At 46.7% G+C, this 17,907-nt stretch overlaps 1 protein-coding gene across 1 annotated transcript in view; it reads left to right on the top strand.

The window, feature by feature from the left end:
• The window catches only part of LOC127043284 (cystathionine beta-synthase-like), a 57,333-nt gene that overhangs the window by 17,134 nt on the left and 22,292 nt on the right, over positions 1-17,907 (top strand). Inside the window, exons 3-4 of the mRNA XM_050937268.1 lie at positions 6,539-6,645; positions 15,595-15,729. Coding sequence (XP_050793225.1) covers positions 6,539-6,645; positions 15,595-15,729 — 242 coding nt within the window. The remainder of the gene's footprint in view (positions 1-6,538; positions 6,646-15,594; positions 15,730-17,907) is intronic.

The following is a 17,907-nucleotide window of genomic DNA, read 5'->3' as shown; positions in this document are numbered from 1 at the left end:
GGTTTTCCTCTGGGCATTTTATACAGTAGCACGCCTCACAAAGTAACAGCAGGGTTTCTGAAGTGGAACCCTCTCACTCCCAACTAGAACCAAATGCAGTGATACTGCAGTATCCCCAACAGCCATTCCAGTGAACCAAAGGTCTTTCTCAGGGATCCTTTAGTCTCATGCATTTCTCATAGAGCTTGGAAGCCCTGAGCCTAACCTCCCCCTCTGCCCCTTGGGGAGCCTGGGGCTGGCCTCTTAGCCACCCCAGATCCTGCATGGGGCATAATAAAGCAAAAATTTCACGCCAAACCCCACAACCAGAGCTCCAGCAGCCATGGCACCGCCTGTCCTATTATAGCTTCCCTTGGCCTATTATACCCACTACCCATGGGTCAGGGCTTTGTCTTATATAGGTGCCTATTACTCCCAACTTTCTGTCCTGCCTTTTTACATTTGCTATCTGGTCACCCTAGTAAGGAGTGTCCACTTCCTTGCCACACTGACAGTTTCTGACTGCTAGTAAAGTCTTCTGACCTGACCAGCTCCCCTCTGATGCTTGTCACTGATTTCTGGAGCAGGGAGAAAATAGTGTGCTCTGTGTGTGTATATGTGTGTGTGTATATATATCTATATCTATATAGATAGATAGATATTATCCACAAGTATTGGTTTGAATTTAAAAATGGATTCACTTTGGCCTTGCTTGCACCTCTCCTATATTGCTTTCTGCAAACATAACCCACTAATCAGCACGGGTTATGTGTCCCAGTCTGGGACCCAGCTCTTATGGTGAAAGCTCTTTAGCTTAAACTGTAGGAACTCGTGCTTGTAGCTCTGGAGGGCCTTAGTTCAGTCCCTGGTATGAAGGCTGTTCATGTGACGTGAGCATCTGAGCAGTTGTTTTACTCTTGGAATATGAATTTTGAGCTCCCATGCTTGAACAATTATAGGTAGCAGAAGTGCCATGACAAATCCATGTTGATGCTGATGTACAATGAACCCAGCTGTACAATGAACTCATTGAGAGAAGCCCGGGGCTAGGCCTATGAATGATTCCTTATATCTGTCTGGGGCCTAAAATATGTCTTTTTAGCTAACAAATTTCCCCTTCTCTTCTGCTATGACTGTTTCTCTTCACTGTCTGCTGGTCACTCATAAAGGCAGTCAGTATATTTTATAAAGGATGCTGTTTAATTCTACAAAACATCAGCCAGGGCCCAGAGGCAACCAAATAAACCAAACAAGGATTTGACCACACTATTCACACATCATACAGAGTTACTTTGTGTATGTGACAAACAAAGTTAGATTTTAACTCTGCACTCACCAATAAACTTACTGTAGGCTTTTCTTTTCTAAGAATGATGCATTGGGTAATGTCTCTGGGGCCTGGATAGGATCTCCTAACCCTCCTTATCTGCTCTTTTCCACTATATGGTCACCATTCCCTGAGATTCAAAGCCCTCAGAGCATCTTCAAGCCCTTGTCCTGGTAAGAGGAGTTATGCACACCCACTACAGAAACAAAGTCATGTGGCTTTTGGGACCAATCATGACTAACCAAGACAACTCAAATTTCAAATATCAAGTACTGAGTGCACGGAGTTGTGATCAATCCATAGAGTGCAAACAAAAGAAAAAGGGCAACAAAATTTGTCAGTTTTGAAGGAGAAGTAAATCTGTATTTACTACCTTTATCACCAGTAGGCCGTATACAACTTGGGTATTTCAAGGATGAGGTAGGTTCAGAGTTCAAATCATGATTACACAAGGGGTGTGTTTGTATACCTGAAATTGAATGGGAGGCGAACAACTCTGGGTTGTTACCCTTTTCAGCAGAAAAGTATTGAGAAGACCAACTTGAGGAAATGGCTCAGCTCTGCCTTAAGATATGGATTCAATAAACACACCCCTTGAGTAATCTTTTCTTCTGTAAGAGTAAAAGGTCCAAGGACATAAACTTCCAATCTACTTGGCCAAAGGCCATTTAAATGTGTGTCATTTGCCCAGTAGCCATGGCATGGTCTAGTTCCACTGCTCCCAGATAAACCCGAGGTGGAAGGCTATATTGCTACCAGTCTAACTGAGAGCAGAATTTAGTCCTTTGTGGGAATATCAGAGTTCTCTGCCACATGACAGGATAAATATTTCTCTCTAAACAAAGGGAGGTCAGGTTGTAAACTGCTGTAAACTGGCAACATTCTATTGAAATTGATTTGACCAGCAGCTAAAGCTCTGGCTCTGTTTGTGTTACAGACATATGGACTGACACACATATTTAAAAAAAAAATACTTGACACGAGTTTTTTGGGTTTGCTACTTAACTTTTCAGTACAGGCATACTACCTCCTTAATCTGCTAAAGGCATAGATTTGGGTACATCTACATTTGGAGCTGGGGGTGTGATTCACAGCTTGAGAAGACATATCTACACCAGCTCTGATCAAGCCATTGTGCTAAAAATAGTGTAGCCACAGGGTTGCGAGCAGCAGAAGGGGTTAACTGCACCAAGTACATGCCTATAGTCTCAAGATGAGTACATATTCAGAGCAGCTAGCCCCTCCCACTGCTCACACCACCATGGCTACCAGGGCTGTCCTTACCCATATGCAAAGTACGCAGCTGCGTAAGGCACCACAAATTTCCTGATGCCCTGCACAGCTGCGTGCTGCTCCAGCCCCTGCTCTGCCTCTTCCCCATGGCCCCCTGCCCCTGCTCCATCCCATGCCTCCTCTTCCCACCCTGGCTCCACCCCAGCCCCACTTCCCTGAGGAGTGCAGGCAGGGCTGAGCCTACACTTACTGGCGGTGGGAAGTGCAGCGGCCTGGCCCCAGATGCACTGCCGGTAAGTGCTGGGAGGTGGTTCCCCTCTGTTCTCCAAGCTAGCCCTGCCCCCCTCCATGGAGGCCTGGGGCCCAGACATCCCCTCTCCCCTGTGGGGGGGGGGGCTGCGTAGGGCCCCAGAATAGCTAAGGATGGCCCTGATGGCTACATTCTATTAATTATTAGCACAATAGCTCAATCAGAGCTAGTGCGAGTATGTCTTCTCCAGCTAGGCATTATACTCCCTACTCAAAGTACAGACATACTCCAAAGAGTTTGCAGCCATAGGCTCTTGGCAGAAAAAGCTGACAAGACTGATGTTTTTTATGGGACCAGCAAATAAGGGCACAACCAGTCATTTAAAGGGCACTGAACTCCAGATCTGGTTTATTTACCTGTGCAGTCTTATTCCAAGTGAGTTATCAGAGTGAGTCTGATGCTAATAAACACATGATTCTCTAGCTAATGCTCTGGATTTGTGTGAATGAGAGACTAATTCTGGTCTGGAGTATCTATTTAAAATCTTGTTACCTGTGAGCAGCAATCCATTGTTGGGATTTTACTTGCACACCCTTGTGGCATGAGAATTTAAAATAATTCCTCTTTGGGGATGTATTTGAAGTATTGGGTATCTGAATTAACAAAGTGGACAGCATTGTCTTTAAACCCTACAATCCTTTAATGCAGTCATAGAATCATAGAATATCAGGGTTGGAAGGCACCACAGGAGATCATCTAGTCCAACCCCCTGCTCAAAGCAGGACTAATCTCCAACTAAATCATCTCAGCTGGGGCTTTGTCAAGCCTGACTAAGGATTCCACCACCTCCCTAGGTAACCCAGTCCAGTGCTTCTCCAACCTCCTAGTGAAAAAGTTTTTCCTAGTATTCTACCTAAACCTCCCCCACTGCAACTTGAAACCATTACTCCTCGTTCTGTCTTCTGCTACCAATGAGAACAATTTCGATCCATCCTCTTTGGAACCCCCTTTCATGTAGTTGAAAGCAGCTACCAAATCCCCCCTCATTCTTCTCATCTGCAGACTAAACAATCCCAGTTCCCTTAGCCTTTCCTCATAAGTCATGTGCTCCAGTCCCCAATTATTTTTATTGCCCTCCACTGGACTCTTTCCAATTTTTCCACATCCTTCTTGTAGTGTGGGGCCCAAAACTGGACACGGTACTCCAGATGAGGCCTCACCAATGCCAAATAGAGGGGAACAATCACATCCCTCAATCTGCTGGCAATGCTCCTACTTATACAACCCAAAATGTCGTTAGCCTTCTTGGCAACAAGAGCACACTGTTAACTCATGTCCAGCTTCTCATCCACTGTAACCCCTAAGTCCTTTTCTGCAGAACTGTTGCCTAGCCTCTCAGTCCTTAATCTGTAGCAGTTCATGGGATTCTTCTGTCCTAAGTACAGGACTCTGCACTTGTTCTTGTTGAACCTCATCAATTTTTTTTTTGGCCCAATCCTCTAATTTGTCTAGGTCACTCTGGACCCTATCCCTACCCTCCAGCATATCTACCCCTTCTCCCAGTTTAGTGTCATCTGCAAACTTGCTGAGGGTGCAGTCCAAGCCATCCTCCGGATCATTAATGAAGATATTGAACAAAACTGGCCCCAGGACCGACCCTTGGGGAGCTCCGCTTGATATTGGCTGCCAACTAGACATGGAGCTATTGATCACTACCCATTGAGCACGACGATCTACCCAGCTTTCTATCCACCTTATAGTCCATTCATCCAGTCCATACTTCAACTTGCTTGCAAGTATACTGTGGGAGACCATATCAAAAGCTTTGCTAAAGTCAAGGAATAAAAACATCCACTGCTTTCCCCTCATCCACAGAGCCAGTTATCACGTCATAGAAGGCAATCAGGTTAGTCAGGCATGACTTGCCCTTGGTGAATCCATGCTGACTGTTCCTGATCACTTTCCTCTCCTCTAAGTGCTTCAAAATTGATTCTTAGAGGACTTGCTTCATGATTTTTCCAGGACTGAGGTGAGGCTGACGGGCCTGTAGTTCCCTGGATCCTCCTCTTTCCCTTTTTTAAAGACGGGAACTACATTAGCCTTTTTCCAGCCATCTGGAACCTCCCCCACCTCGATCACCATGAGTTTTCAAAGATAATGGCCAATGGCTCTGCAATCACATCTGCCAGCTCCTTTAGCACCCTCGGATGCAGCACATCTGGCCCAGTGGACTTGTGCTCGTCCAGCTTTTCTAAATGGTCCTAAACCACTTCTCTCTTCACAGAGGGCTGATCACCTCCTCCCCACACCATCAGAGCCCTCCTGGGGAATGCACGCCTCCTCTAGATCACACTACAGGTGGCCTCACACCATCTGAACAAGTTTTTTTTTACTTTCCATTTCCTGGCCTCTCTCTAACTCCACCCACTTGCAACCCCATGAAGGAGCTGGGGAAGGGAAATGCATTACTATATATAGATGAGTACATCTGCTGTTTCATCAAGGGGGGAAAAAGTCATGCACTATGCAAGTCAGCATGGGCAGCATCATTCCAATCAATGATGCTAGGAACTTTGACCCACCTCTGTAGCCACAGTTCACTTCGTATCTATGGAAAAGAGCACAAGAAGAATAGATGACAGGCAGGCCCGAAAGTTCAGATTCACATACCTCCTGCCCACACACAGTGATGTGCTGGCAAACTTTTACAAGGGCTCCTGTAGAAGTTTTCAGCCTCTGCAGATGGTGCATGGGCCACACCTTGTGTAAAATACATTCCCCTACAAAAAACATATCAATCTATGTTTCTGCCACCATCCTGGCCCAGTATTTCACGATGCACTGTGCTTAGCCCTCAAATGGAGGCATTTCTAGTTAACTCCCTTATCTGGAGCTTTTCCTCAAAGCAGCAGCAATGATGGCAGGAGCTGTCTTGCAGCCTCTCCTCTCAGCAGTGGCTGGCTGGATGAGCAGCTCCCTTCTGACAGAGGTCTAGTTGATCAGCTGGAGAATGAGTCTCCTTAGGTTCTTGAGATGGGTGGGACTTACCTGACTGCTTACAGCTTTCCCTTGCATGTCTGGGAGTAGGTCCTAGCTAGCTAGTATGGCTGAGCAAGCACCAGCTGGCTCAAAGACAACTGAAAATTTTAACAAGCACTGCTGGCCTCAACTTTTCTTGCTCACATTCACTGTGTGGATCCCGTATAAGGGTGCTGTGGGATGGGCTATACCTCAATCTTAACTGGCTTTGTGTGTGTGTGAGCTTTTCCTTCATGGGGGGCTAAAAGGCCAACTCTGGTAACAGGTGGCTCTTCGAAGCCCCCCTCCAGCTGATCAGTGCATGTGCAGCCACAGGGCAAGGGACATAAGAGGGTGGAAGCAGTAAGGGACATGTTTGGTTTTTGAATAGGCAACAGTGTCCTGTGAGTCGCATCGCGAAGGCAGCTAAAATGAAGTTATTCATGAGGGGGTGTTGCTGATGTAGGGGATGGCAGTATTTCCTACCACACCCTCCTGTAGTCCAGTTGACAGAGACTGTAGCTCTTTTCCATCACTGATGCCTATCATCATTAGTAATTTAGGCAATTAGTATAGTCGTGTCCTGGAATCAAAATTTCCCTCAGCCTCCCTCTCCTGCAGATGTTGAAGCCTCTATTTCTCTCAAGTTTTGCTCTGGTTTCCTTTTATATGGATTTGAATGACAGTCACAGTTACCCTTAGTATATTTTTTTCTGCCTCCCCTAACATAGGCCGGAAGAAACAAACATCCTGCCAAATATTCTGAAGAAAGTTGGCCGCACCCCTCTGGTTCGAATCAACAAGATTGGGAAAACCTATGGACTGAAGTGTGAACTCTGTGAGTATCCAAAGTCCACTGCTTTTCTGTCAGGTTTTCTGAACTGAATGGCAAGCTCAAAAGCTAGTGGGGGACAAGGCCTCTTTTATAAGAGAGTCTGGAGTAACTAACTAAGGTTGACAAAGTGTGAAAAGAAGGTGGAGAAATATGGCATATCTGGGATACTTCTAGAACTTTCCATTACAGTTATTTATCAGAGCTAAAATAGTGGTCTGCCTTTCAAACTGCAGTGTAACAAGCACCTGACTGACAGTAACCCAGGCCTTGATCCAGCAAGATGGTCTTCACTACATATTACTAGCCCCACTGCTCAGCTGCATTTTTGTTACTGCTGGAATGTACGTAGTCTGTGATTTTAATCTCCATTTTTTAAAAATAGGATGTGTGTTGTGGAGCTACTCAGCTACTTGCAATACCGAGTGCAATCGAGGCGTATCGGGATCACAGGGTCAGCAGTTTTGGAGGGAGAAAATCTCAGAGCTGATGTAGCTGCTGCTCCTGTTCTTTGGCAGAGCCTGTGGGAACAGCAAAACAGTACAAAACAATCTATTCTGTATGGCCCACGTTACTGTAGTACCTGAACGCTGCACAATCTCTAATGTATTTATCCTCGCAACACCTCTGTGTTGTTATCCCCATTTTAGGGATGGAGAACTGAGGCACAGAGAGGCTGAGGGACTTGCCCCAAATCACACAGAAAGAAAGGGGACTGGAATGCAGATTGCTGAGGTCTTAGGCTAGTGCTCTAACCACTGGACCATCCTTCTCCTTTAAAGATGGCGGCATCTCTCTCCTGCCTGCCCATCTTCCTACATTAGAGAGAGACAAGCTGGGTGAGGTAATATCTCTTATTGGACCAACTTCTGTTAGCGAGAGAGACGAGCTTTTGAGCCACACAGAGCTCTTCTTCAGGGCTGGGAAGGGCACTTGGAGCATCACAGCGAACCACTAGGTGGAAAGTATCAGAGGGGTAGCCGTGTTAGTCTGGATCTGTAAAAGCAGCAAAGAATCCTGTGGCACCTTATAGACTAACAGACGTTTTGGAGCATGAGCTTTCGTGGGTGAATACATGCATCCGATGAAGTGGATATTCACCCACGAAAAGCTCATGCTCCTATACATCTGTTAGTCTATAAGGTGCCACAAGACTCTTTGCTGCTTTCACAAGGTGGAACAGATTGTTTCGCTTTAACTCGTCTCTATCACCAACAGAAGTTGGTGCAATAATGGATATCGCCTCACCCACCTTGTCTCACTAATATCCTGGGACAGACATGGCCAAAGCTACACTTCATACATCTTCTGTAGGGTGGCCAAGTGTCCAGTTTTCGATCAGAACCCCCAGTTGAAAAGAGACCTGTTGGCTCCGGTGAGCATTGCTGACCGGGCAATTAAAAGCCCAGTTGGCGGGGCTGGAAGGCTCCCCCGGAAGTGGCGCCATGTTCCTCAGCTCCTAGGGTGAGGGACTGCTTGGAAGGCTCCATGCGCTGCTTCTCCTTCGCCCTGAGTGCTGTCTCCACAGTTCCCATTGGCCGGGAACTGTGGCCAGTGGGAGCTGCACAGGTGGTGCCTGTGTGCACTGTGCAGAGCCACCTGGCAGCCCTTATGCATAGGAGCTGAGGGACATGGCGCTGCCTGGTGCCCACATCCCCTCCTGCATCCTAACCCCCTGCCCCATCCTGGAGCCCCTCCTGCACCCAAACTCCCTGCCCCAGCCTAGAGCCCCCTCCCATGCCCTGAAACCTTCATTTTTTGCCCCATCCAGGAACCTGCACCCCCAACTCAGAGCCTGTACTCCCTCCCACACTCCTACCCCCTATCTCAGCCTGGAACCCCATCTCACACTCTGAACCCCTCAGCTCCACCACCCAGTCTGGAACCCACTCCTGCACCCCAAGCCCCTCATCCCCAGCCCCATCACAGAGCCTGAAACCCCAGCATGAGCCCTCACCCACCCCTGCACCCCAACCCCCTGCCTGGAGCCCCTTCCCAGACCCTGAATTCCACATTTCTGGCCCACCTCAGAGCCCACACTCCCAGCCCCCCTCCTGTACCCCGGCCCAGCCCAGTAAAAATGAGCGAATGAGTGAGGATGGGGGAGAGTGAGCAACGGGGGGGGGGGGTGATAGAGTAGATGGGGGCATGGCCACAGAGAAGGGGCAGGTGCTGGCCCCAGGTGTTCGGTTTTGTGCAATTAGAAAGTTGGCAACCCTAATCTTCCTGCATAGCTTCTCTTGCAGGGCTGAACTAGGCGGCCCTCAGATAGTGGTACTGAATATTTTTAAAGACTTTAAAACAGTTCCTTTCAAAATAAAGGAGACTGATTGATTAAAAGTAATATGACCTTTGGCATTTATTTCCCATATAAACTCATTATTTTTTTCCATTTTCCCTCCATGACCAAACACAATTCCTTATATAATTTTCTGTGACAAGATGCGAGCCTTAATAATAACCTCCTCTTTTCCCTCCCTCCCCCCATGATGGAGGGAAGCAAGGCTTCCCTCGGGTTACTAACACTTTCGCCAAGATAAACAGAATTGGTGATTGTTCAAGTTATTTATTGTGATGTTTCATGGCATATTTCAAATGTGCCACACCAACCCACATGAGTTCAGCTAGGAAATGTTAAAGATGAATTGGAAAGCAAAGGTTCAAATTGAATTTGTGTGCTGAATGTCTGCACTAACTACACAGCTGCCAGGCTTTATCCAGCTCCACATGTGGCATTTCTCACAGATGAGAGTAGCTGGTTTCCTGCATACATCCTGCCCTAAGCCCTGGTGGGGATGGGAAATGGAGCAACACAAATCTTGGCAGCTGAAGCAGGAGCATATGAGTACTGAAGGGTGCTTGGGTCAGTGGTTGGGGGGAGTGCTGAAGGGTGGGAGTGAGACCTGGGTAGGAGGTAGCAGTGTGGAGGGCCCCTCACCATCTATCCCAATCAGCTGCTGTATGCGTTCTGCTCCTCTTCCTTACTGTTTCCTCCCAATTCAAATCCAGCAGAGGGAGCAGTGATGCTGCCTGCAGAGCAGATGCCACAGCCAGAGCCACTGTCAAGGATTCAGAATTCCAGCAGGGTTGTGTCACATAAGATGCTTAAGGCCCAGGGCCGCCCAGAAGTGGGGGCAAATGGGGCAATTTGCCCCAGGCCCCGGGGCCCTGCAGGGACCCCCATGAGAATATAATATTCTTTAGTTTTGCAACTTTTTTTTTGGAAAGGGCCCCCGAAATTGCTTTGCCCCAGGCCTCCTGAATCCTCTGGGTGGCCCTGTTAAGGCCTAGCAGCCCTGTCTGTATCTACACTGGGGATGTATAACTTTTTAACAGTTCTTCTTAATAGCCTTTTGAAATCCTCTTGATACACTACCTGGCTCTCTGCAGCTGTGCCAGCGGGTGTCATTCTATTGCATCACATGAGACAAGGTGGGTGAGGTAATATCTTTTACAGGACCAACTTCTGGTGAGAGAGAAAATTTTCAGCTACACAGAGCTCTTCTTCAGGTCTGGGAAAGATACTCAGGGCTGGTCTACACTGAAAATTTACATCGGCATAGCTACGCCTCTCAGGTGTAGACAGGTCGATGGAAGAATTCTTTTGTTGATCTAGCTACTGCCCCTTGGGGAGGTGGATGAACTACACCAACAGGAGAACCTCTCCCATTGCTAGACTAGTGTTTACACTGAAATGCTGTAGCGTTCTAAGTGCAGACAACATAGCCCCAGAGTGTCATAGCTAACTACAAGGGGAAATCATAGGTGGAGTTTGTGGGGGCAACAGAGGGCGTTCCCACCGCTTGGGGCAGGCAGGCAGCCTGACTCTGAAATTCTATGAGTTCTGCAGAGGAGACAGGCAACTGCTCCCAGTTTGCACCTCTGAGGCAGGAGTCAGAATTTTGTTTATAAACAGAGTGATTAACAGGTGATTTAAGATAAGAAAGGGCTGTTAGGATGTTTCCTCAAGTTAAATGATCTGTTCCAAGTTTGGTGAACTGCAAAAAGTAAAGTAGCCTAAATGATAGAAAGTAATTGTTGATTTTTCTGCAATTGTTTCAACTGTTATATTCAAGAGGTGGTAACAAAGTTACTAATATCTTTTTTTGAGAAGATAACTGGTTTTTTAGACAAAGGAAATGCAGTGGATCTAATCTACCTGGATTTCAGTAAGGCATTTGATACAGTTTCACATGAGAAATTATTAGTTATATTAACCCTGATCTTCTTCAATCTGAGAACTGAAAGGTGGATAAGGAACTGGTTGAAGGGGGCACTACAATCGGTCATACTAAAAGGTGAACTGTCAGGCTAGAAGGAGGTTACTAGTGAAGTGCCTTGGGCATCACTCTTGGGACCAACCTTATTTAACGATTTTATTATTGGTCTTGGCACAAAAAGGGAGAGTGTGCTTCGGGGTGGGATAGGAGGAGCAGGGGGTGGGGCCTCGTGAGGCTAAGGCCTTCCACTGCCCCCCCTAACACCAGGAAGAGGTTGGCGCTGCCCTGGAGTCTCAGGCAGGTGCAGAGCGGCATCACAGGGAGTCATTCAGCCCTGGAACAGGACTTGAACTCTGCATTTCGGTACTGTCCCACCCAATTCGGGAGGGTGGTCACCCTCCTGAGCGCCACAATCATGACAGCCGTTAATACAAACAGGATGAAGTATGTGCTTTGACAGTTGTGCAGCCAGATGGGTTTGGCCTGGTGGCTTTGGATGGCTGGCCTATATGGCTACAGGTGAAGGAGGAGCAGAAGGATGAATTCAAGTCGTTATTTCTGAAGGGCATTTTCCTGGAGCAGGTTCACATCGATAAGAGCACTTTATGGTCTCAAAGAATTAGCAGTGACCGGTGGGACGAGAGGGTGACTCAGAACTGGGATGACCAGTAGCAGCAGCAGAACTTCAGGAGGCGGACAGCTACTTTCCTATAGAGACCCTTGCAGAGCCCACCCCGGAGCTGCTGCAGCAGAACACCAACAGGAGAGGTCCCCTCAGCATGGAGAAGTAGTTGGCCCATACCCTCTGGGAGCTCGTCGGCTCTGATTGCCATTGGTAGCTGGCTAGCCAGTTTGTTGGTAGATCAACTGTCAGGCCTGTTGTCATTGAGGTTTGCAGTGCTGTTCAGAGGGCGCTGCTGTACCGTGTCACAAAGCGTGGCAATGCACGGGTAGTTATTGATGGCTTTGCACAGATGGGGTTCCTGAATATATAGGGACTATTCTTTGCCCCCCACACCACATCAAAGATTTTATCAACAGGAAGGTTATATCTCATTGCTGCAAGGGCTGGCTGATCACTGTGGAAGGTTCACAGCTATTAATGCCAGGTGGTCTGGAAAGGTCCATGATGCCAGGATCTTTAGAAACTCAGGCCTGTTTTTGCTGGAATGAGCAAAGGGAACTTTTGCTCTCAGGATACCATAGACATTAGTGAAGTTGATTCCTCCTGCCATTCTGGGAGACCCAGCTTTCCCTTCTGCCTCCCTGGCTTATGAAGCCTTTTACTGGACACTTTGGGAAGAAAAAAGTTGACTTATAACTATATCGTGTGTGATTGCTGAATGAGAGTAGAGTGTGCATTCAAACAGACTGAAGGGAAGGTGGAGGTGTCTCATGGCAAGGCCGGATAACATGCCTCCTGTGATAGCTGCTTGCTGCATTTTGCACATCTGTGAGAGCAAGGGAGGGAGCCTCACTGAGGGAAGGGAGGAGGAGGTGGAGAGACTTTCTGAATGTTATGGACAGCTGGAGGGAGGGAGCGCCCCTGCAAAATGCCCCAACTGGTTAGGGAAATAGAATCAGGGATGTGTGTTGCTCCTACTTTGAGGCCAGGGGTATTTGTGGATAATGAATGTTTTGTAGCCAAGGAAATGACTGAAAAGTGTGTGTATTGATTTCAGGAGGAACTAGCTGAAAGCCCATGCTGTTGCATGGGTGTTATTCATAGTCATGTGTAAAAATGCTGAAAATCAGCTGACAACTTAACAATTGGATAGTAGCAGACTGCAAATCCCAGTGATGATTGAACCTGGTGAAATCCTGGACAAAAAGAGTTCTCAACTATGCTTGCAGCTGCTTCTATTGCTTCACACTGACTCAGACGTTCTAGGCTTCAGAATGACACATGCACAGAATGATAATCCTGGAATCGTATTATATAGATTAATGCTATGGGATGGATATTCTAATGATGCAAGACAGTTGTTCCTCAATGAAATTTTTTAGTGTTGGTGGTATTTGTTTGTCATCCCAAATATTTTTATCAAGTGCATTTCCCAAGCTGACACAAACTTTCTTCATGTCCTCCTTCAATGTCTCAAACCACCTTTTTCTAGGTCTTCCTCATCTTTGTCCTGGGATTACTAGCTCTTGTACTCTCTGGCCAACATATCCCATGTCTCATTGTCTCAGATGATCCAGCAAATGACATAGTTAATAAATAACATGCCTTGAATAAAAAGAGAACATAGTGCATGCATCATGTTCATCAGGTCCCTCTCCAGAACCATGCATTCCATTCTGATTCTTTACGAATTCTTCAGGAACCCATCCCTTCACTCTGCTGCCTTCATAACTCTTTACTGGGATACAATCGCTACAGTCCCTCGGCAGCATCTTTTGCTTAGCTTGGAGGATTGCTAGTCTTTCAGCAGGTGATAAAGCCCCTGTATGTGCAGGCTGTAGCATTGCTGGTGCTAAGGGAAATCAGAAAAAGCACAGGTAGTTATTGTCCTGTGGCTTGTCTCCATGCTAACAATGATTAAAAGTTTGTTTTCTCCCAGTTTGGGGGTCCCATTCCCATCTGCTCTTCTCACTCTGAGGTTCATTTCAAGATAAAACATTTTCCAGTGTACCTTTCCCCTGGTATAGGGCCCCTGTATCAAAAGCCAGGTGAGTTGGTGTAGCGGGGACAGAGGAAGGGCAAGCAACAGGCAGATTATTAATTGCTTGTGCACCTCTGCAGGCTGGCCATACATTGGAGGTTGTTACTAGAAGGCAAGTCCCCAGGAGACACAGAAGGGGCTTTTTCAAAGAGTCAGTGGGCAAACCAGGAAGATATACAGTGCTGCTATTTACCAGGATGTTGTCTCCCCAGCTGGTGCATGACTGGAAGGGAAACATAAGTTATATGAGTGGCCTTACGTTCTCTTTTATTACACCTATCACAAAGTACACTGCAAAGTAAACTTTTGCGGTAACTGGTGCAAACAAGGGGTTAACAGTGCTGTAGGAATGACTAAAAATAGTCATGTTTTCCTTTTGGAATTTCCCTGTAGCCTGATTTTGGCAATTTACCTCATAAAATTTAAACCCTGAAAGTACATTGTATACTGATTTGTTTTCATAAGGGCGTTCCTTGCAGAGTACGGGCCTAACAACTCAGCGTGGGTTAGGGTGACACAAACTGACTCTTAGATTGTAAATTCCTCCCTGTCTCCTCCCTGTTCTGTTCAGCATGAGTTCAGCTGTTGACCTTCAACAAACAGGGCCAGGTTCTCTTACCTCTCCTCTCCCTGAGTAATAATTTACTCCAAAAGTTGTCCTGGCCCCATTAACTTCTTGTGGAGTAAGGTCCCAATCCTGCTCCGATTGAAACCAGTATCAAAACTCCCTTGGCTTCAAAGGGAGCATGAACCGGCTCTGAGGTACTACTCAAGAGGAGTGAGAGTATGAGAATCTGGCCCAGTGATAATTATTTATTTAATTAGGTAGTGTGGAAAAACAGCACAAAAAGTTACTTTCAAAGCCCTATGTCTTTATAAATCTACAACAACACAGGAGCTGCTGCATCAGAAAAGGTCAATGATTAAAGCTGTGAGTTTGCAACGGAGGTCGCAGAAGTCATGGATTCTGTGACGTTCTGTGACCTCCATGACATTCTGTAGCTTCAGTGGACAGTGTGGCTGACCCCAGGGCCACCAGAGCAACTGGCCCTGGAGCCAGCTGCTTAGGCAGCCCCAGGGCCAGCCAGTGCCAGTGTCAGCTGCTCAGGTGGCCCCACAGCCAGTCAGACTGGCTGCTGTTTGAGCAGCCCTGGGGATAGTTGCACCAGCTGCTGCTTGGCGGCCTGAGCAGCTGGCCCCAGAGACCACCCTAGCAGCAGTTGGTGTGGCTGGCCCTGGGGACTGCCTGAGCAGCTGTCCTGGGGCAGCAGAGCAGCGGCCAGAGTGTGGCCCCAGGGGTGGCTGGAGCTGCCAGTGCTCAGCGGCCTCAGGCATCTGGCCCTGGGGCCCCCTAGAGTAGTGGTCGGTGAGGCTGGACCCAGGCTCCTCCAGAGCAACAGTGGCTGTGGGGCCAGGGCAGCTAAGATTTAATCAGGGGTGTTTATAGTAAAAGTCACAGGCCATGAGTCTTTGTTTATTGCCCATGACCTGTCCATGACTTTTACTAAAAATACCCATGACTAAATCGTAGCCTTAACCATGAGCTATGCACTCACTTCTTCCATCTCTGACACTGGCTGCTGTTGGATGCCTCAGAGGAATGAGAAACACCCACTTTATGACTGTGTGACCCAAGCTGGCAATCCTCTTGTGTCCAGAAATGGGAGGACTGGTAGCTCATGAAACAGACTTAGAAATCTGGCACTTGGGAGTAGAACTTGTTGTTATTTATTGACTTGAATTTTACTGAATAACAAATGCTCTTAAAATATAAAACAAACAATATCTCTTCATTCCATCTCTTATGTACCCGGCCCTTATGCTATAGATTAATGCTGCAGATAATGATGTGTTCGGGGGGTTGCTAGTGGTTAATTACCATGACATACCGTACTTTTTGTGTTCCTAGAGGGGGGTAAATGGTAAGAATCAGAGAACTGATGTGTGTCTCTGTGAAGAAGCCCATTCTGTAGTGATGGTTTTAGCGTATTTGATAGCAGGGATTAAACGATATGCAGGCAAGTTGGATTTGGGCTCATTTGTGATTTGGGCTCCCCTTCAAATTCTAGTGGCAAAGTGCGAGTACTTCAATGCTGGGGGAAGCGTGAAGGATCGAATCGCCCTGAGGATGGTGGAGGATGCAGAAAGAGCTGGGCTCATAAAACCTGGAGACACACTCATTGAACCAACATCAGGAAACACAGGTAGGAACTGGTTTTGTGGCCCTACATTTGGACAGCATGGTAATGGAATAGAATGATGGCCTGATATTTATGAAGGGGATGGGAGGGGATGGAATGGAAGTTTTTGGAACCTTTCAGCTCCTACTATAATGAAGAGGGGAAATGAGGCTTGTTAAACCTTTTCTGTTAAATGCAGTTTTCCCTTTTCCAGTGCCCATTGACCCCATTTGTTGCTGATGTATTCATGTTTGCAGGGAAAGTTTGATTAAGAAAATTTGCCCCCTTGCCTGAGGTGCAGTTGCAGATATGTGTGTTACGTTGTTTTACTTCCTTTAATCTGGAAATTAGCCTCTGTCCTTATAACTCTGTCTCTGTCCTCAACTCACCCACCCCATCCCAAACTGTGCCTACGTGTTGCAACACACCGAGGAAGTGAGATCTCAGGGGTGATTTAGTGCTGAAATTCATAGATGGGTTAAAACCGCACCAAGGTGTCAAAACTGCAGAGCCAGTGTGTGGTAATACTGGGCAGTTCGCTAACAACGATGCATGTAACAAAAAGGTCTAGAGGAGCTGACGCACGTAAAGCACATTTCCTGGCTGCGAGGTTATTGAATAGTTAGAGCTAGTTTTCACAGGGGAATTCCCTTGAATTCCCCCAGCAAATAAATAGGCTTGGAAGGATTAGAAATGTCAGTAAATATTGATTTCACTGTACACACACACAAACCAATGGAAAAATATTTCCATCACTAACAATCCAAATTTACAGATAGGCAAAATAGGAGAAATGCTGCTTGAGACCTTATTTTAGGCAAAATCTAGTGATTTGTTACAAATGGACAAGTGACTGGAGAGTAAAAGCAGATGGGATTTGATGGAAGAAAGCTCTTTACATTGTATATTTTGACAGGTGATGAGGACAGTTTGTGTTTTAGCAGCTGTAAAGCTTTAACTTTTTGAACCTTGGTCTCTACTGTCATTAAGTCATTCTCTTACCCTGCACCCATAACGTTCCACAACTTTGGTCATTTAAATGGCTACAAATCTATTAAAATGCTTGAAAATAAACATCAGTATGATCCATCACAATGATAGCACAAATAAAAATTGAATTTTGCCAAGCTTACAAATATATCATCGCTTCTTTCATATCTGCCTTATTTAGCCTCAGCTGGCCAGAAACAAGCTAGGACCAGTTCATGATTGGGAGAGAAGGTGCAGGAGCTTTTCCCCATTCTTTGGCTTGCACAAGAAGACCACATAACTGACCAGGGCTGCACCGTTCCTATTTTCCTGGTGGAGTGCAGCACCTCCAAGCAGCTAGGGCTTATGGGTCTGTGTCCCCCCAACCCCTCCCACTAGCAGGCCAAACAAGACCAGTGTAGTTGAGGGGGATTAAACTGCACCCTATAGAAAGATGTAGATGCCGCAGAGCTCAGGAAGGAATTCTGCACCCTTGAGGCAGCATTCCTCCTTGTACTTGCCTAGGGGTTGTGTGACTCCACACCGTCTCCGACATTGGGCTGTACCTGAATGGTGTGATTGAGCTCAGAGTCAGGGCCTTACAGTGGAATTTCTTTGTTTTTCTCTTATCTGACCATTTGATCTAGCTCTAATACTAAAGCTATTTCTACCAATCCTCTGACACGCTGCAGCTGGATTTAATCTCCTGCGCGTATCGCAGACTTTTTGGACAGTGCGTCCTAGTGCAGAAGCAATGTTTCACGCCTGCCCTGCGCATCCTCTTGTATCATTTCAGAATTTAAAGCCTCATTTGCCTTCCCCAGCCAGCATGGGAACAGCTGGCTCGGTCAGTCATTCAGAGTGAAATTAGAGCACAGATACGCTTTGCCAACCTAGCCATGGATTGAGATCAGTGCATGTGCAGCATTATCCCACAAGTTAGACTGCTGGGGGCGGGGGGCATTAAGCAGACCAGAGGAGAACAGAGAGCTGTCTAGTCGTAATTATATCTTTTCTGTGTGAAACAACAGATGTGGGAAAACAAGAGACTGGCGCTTTGCTAAGTGTAGAAAAATGCTTCTGAGCCTTTCCAGTCCCTTCAGTTTGTATGCTGTTAAAATACACTGCTCTTCCCCAGTTCTCAGGGACACAGAGACTTAATTACAAGTAAGCTCTCAAGTTAGAACATCCTCCTACACTAGATTGTCAGAGAGCATGCAAAAAGTCTAAGGT

This window comes from Gopherus flavomarginatus, chromosome 1 (genome assembly GCF_025201925.1).
Source record: "Gopherus flavomarginatus isolate rGopFla2 chromosome 1, rGopFla2.mat.asm, whole genome shotgun sequence".
Classification (NCBI taxonomy): domain Eukaryota; kingdom Metazoa; phylum Chordata; order Testudines; family Testudinidae; genus Gopherus; species Gopherus flavomarginatus.
The sequence above is the reverse complement of the archived record's forward strand: the minus strand, read 5'-3'. Positions and strand labels throughout refer to the sequence as shown.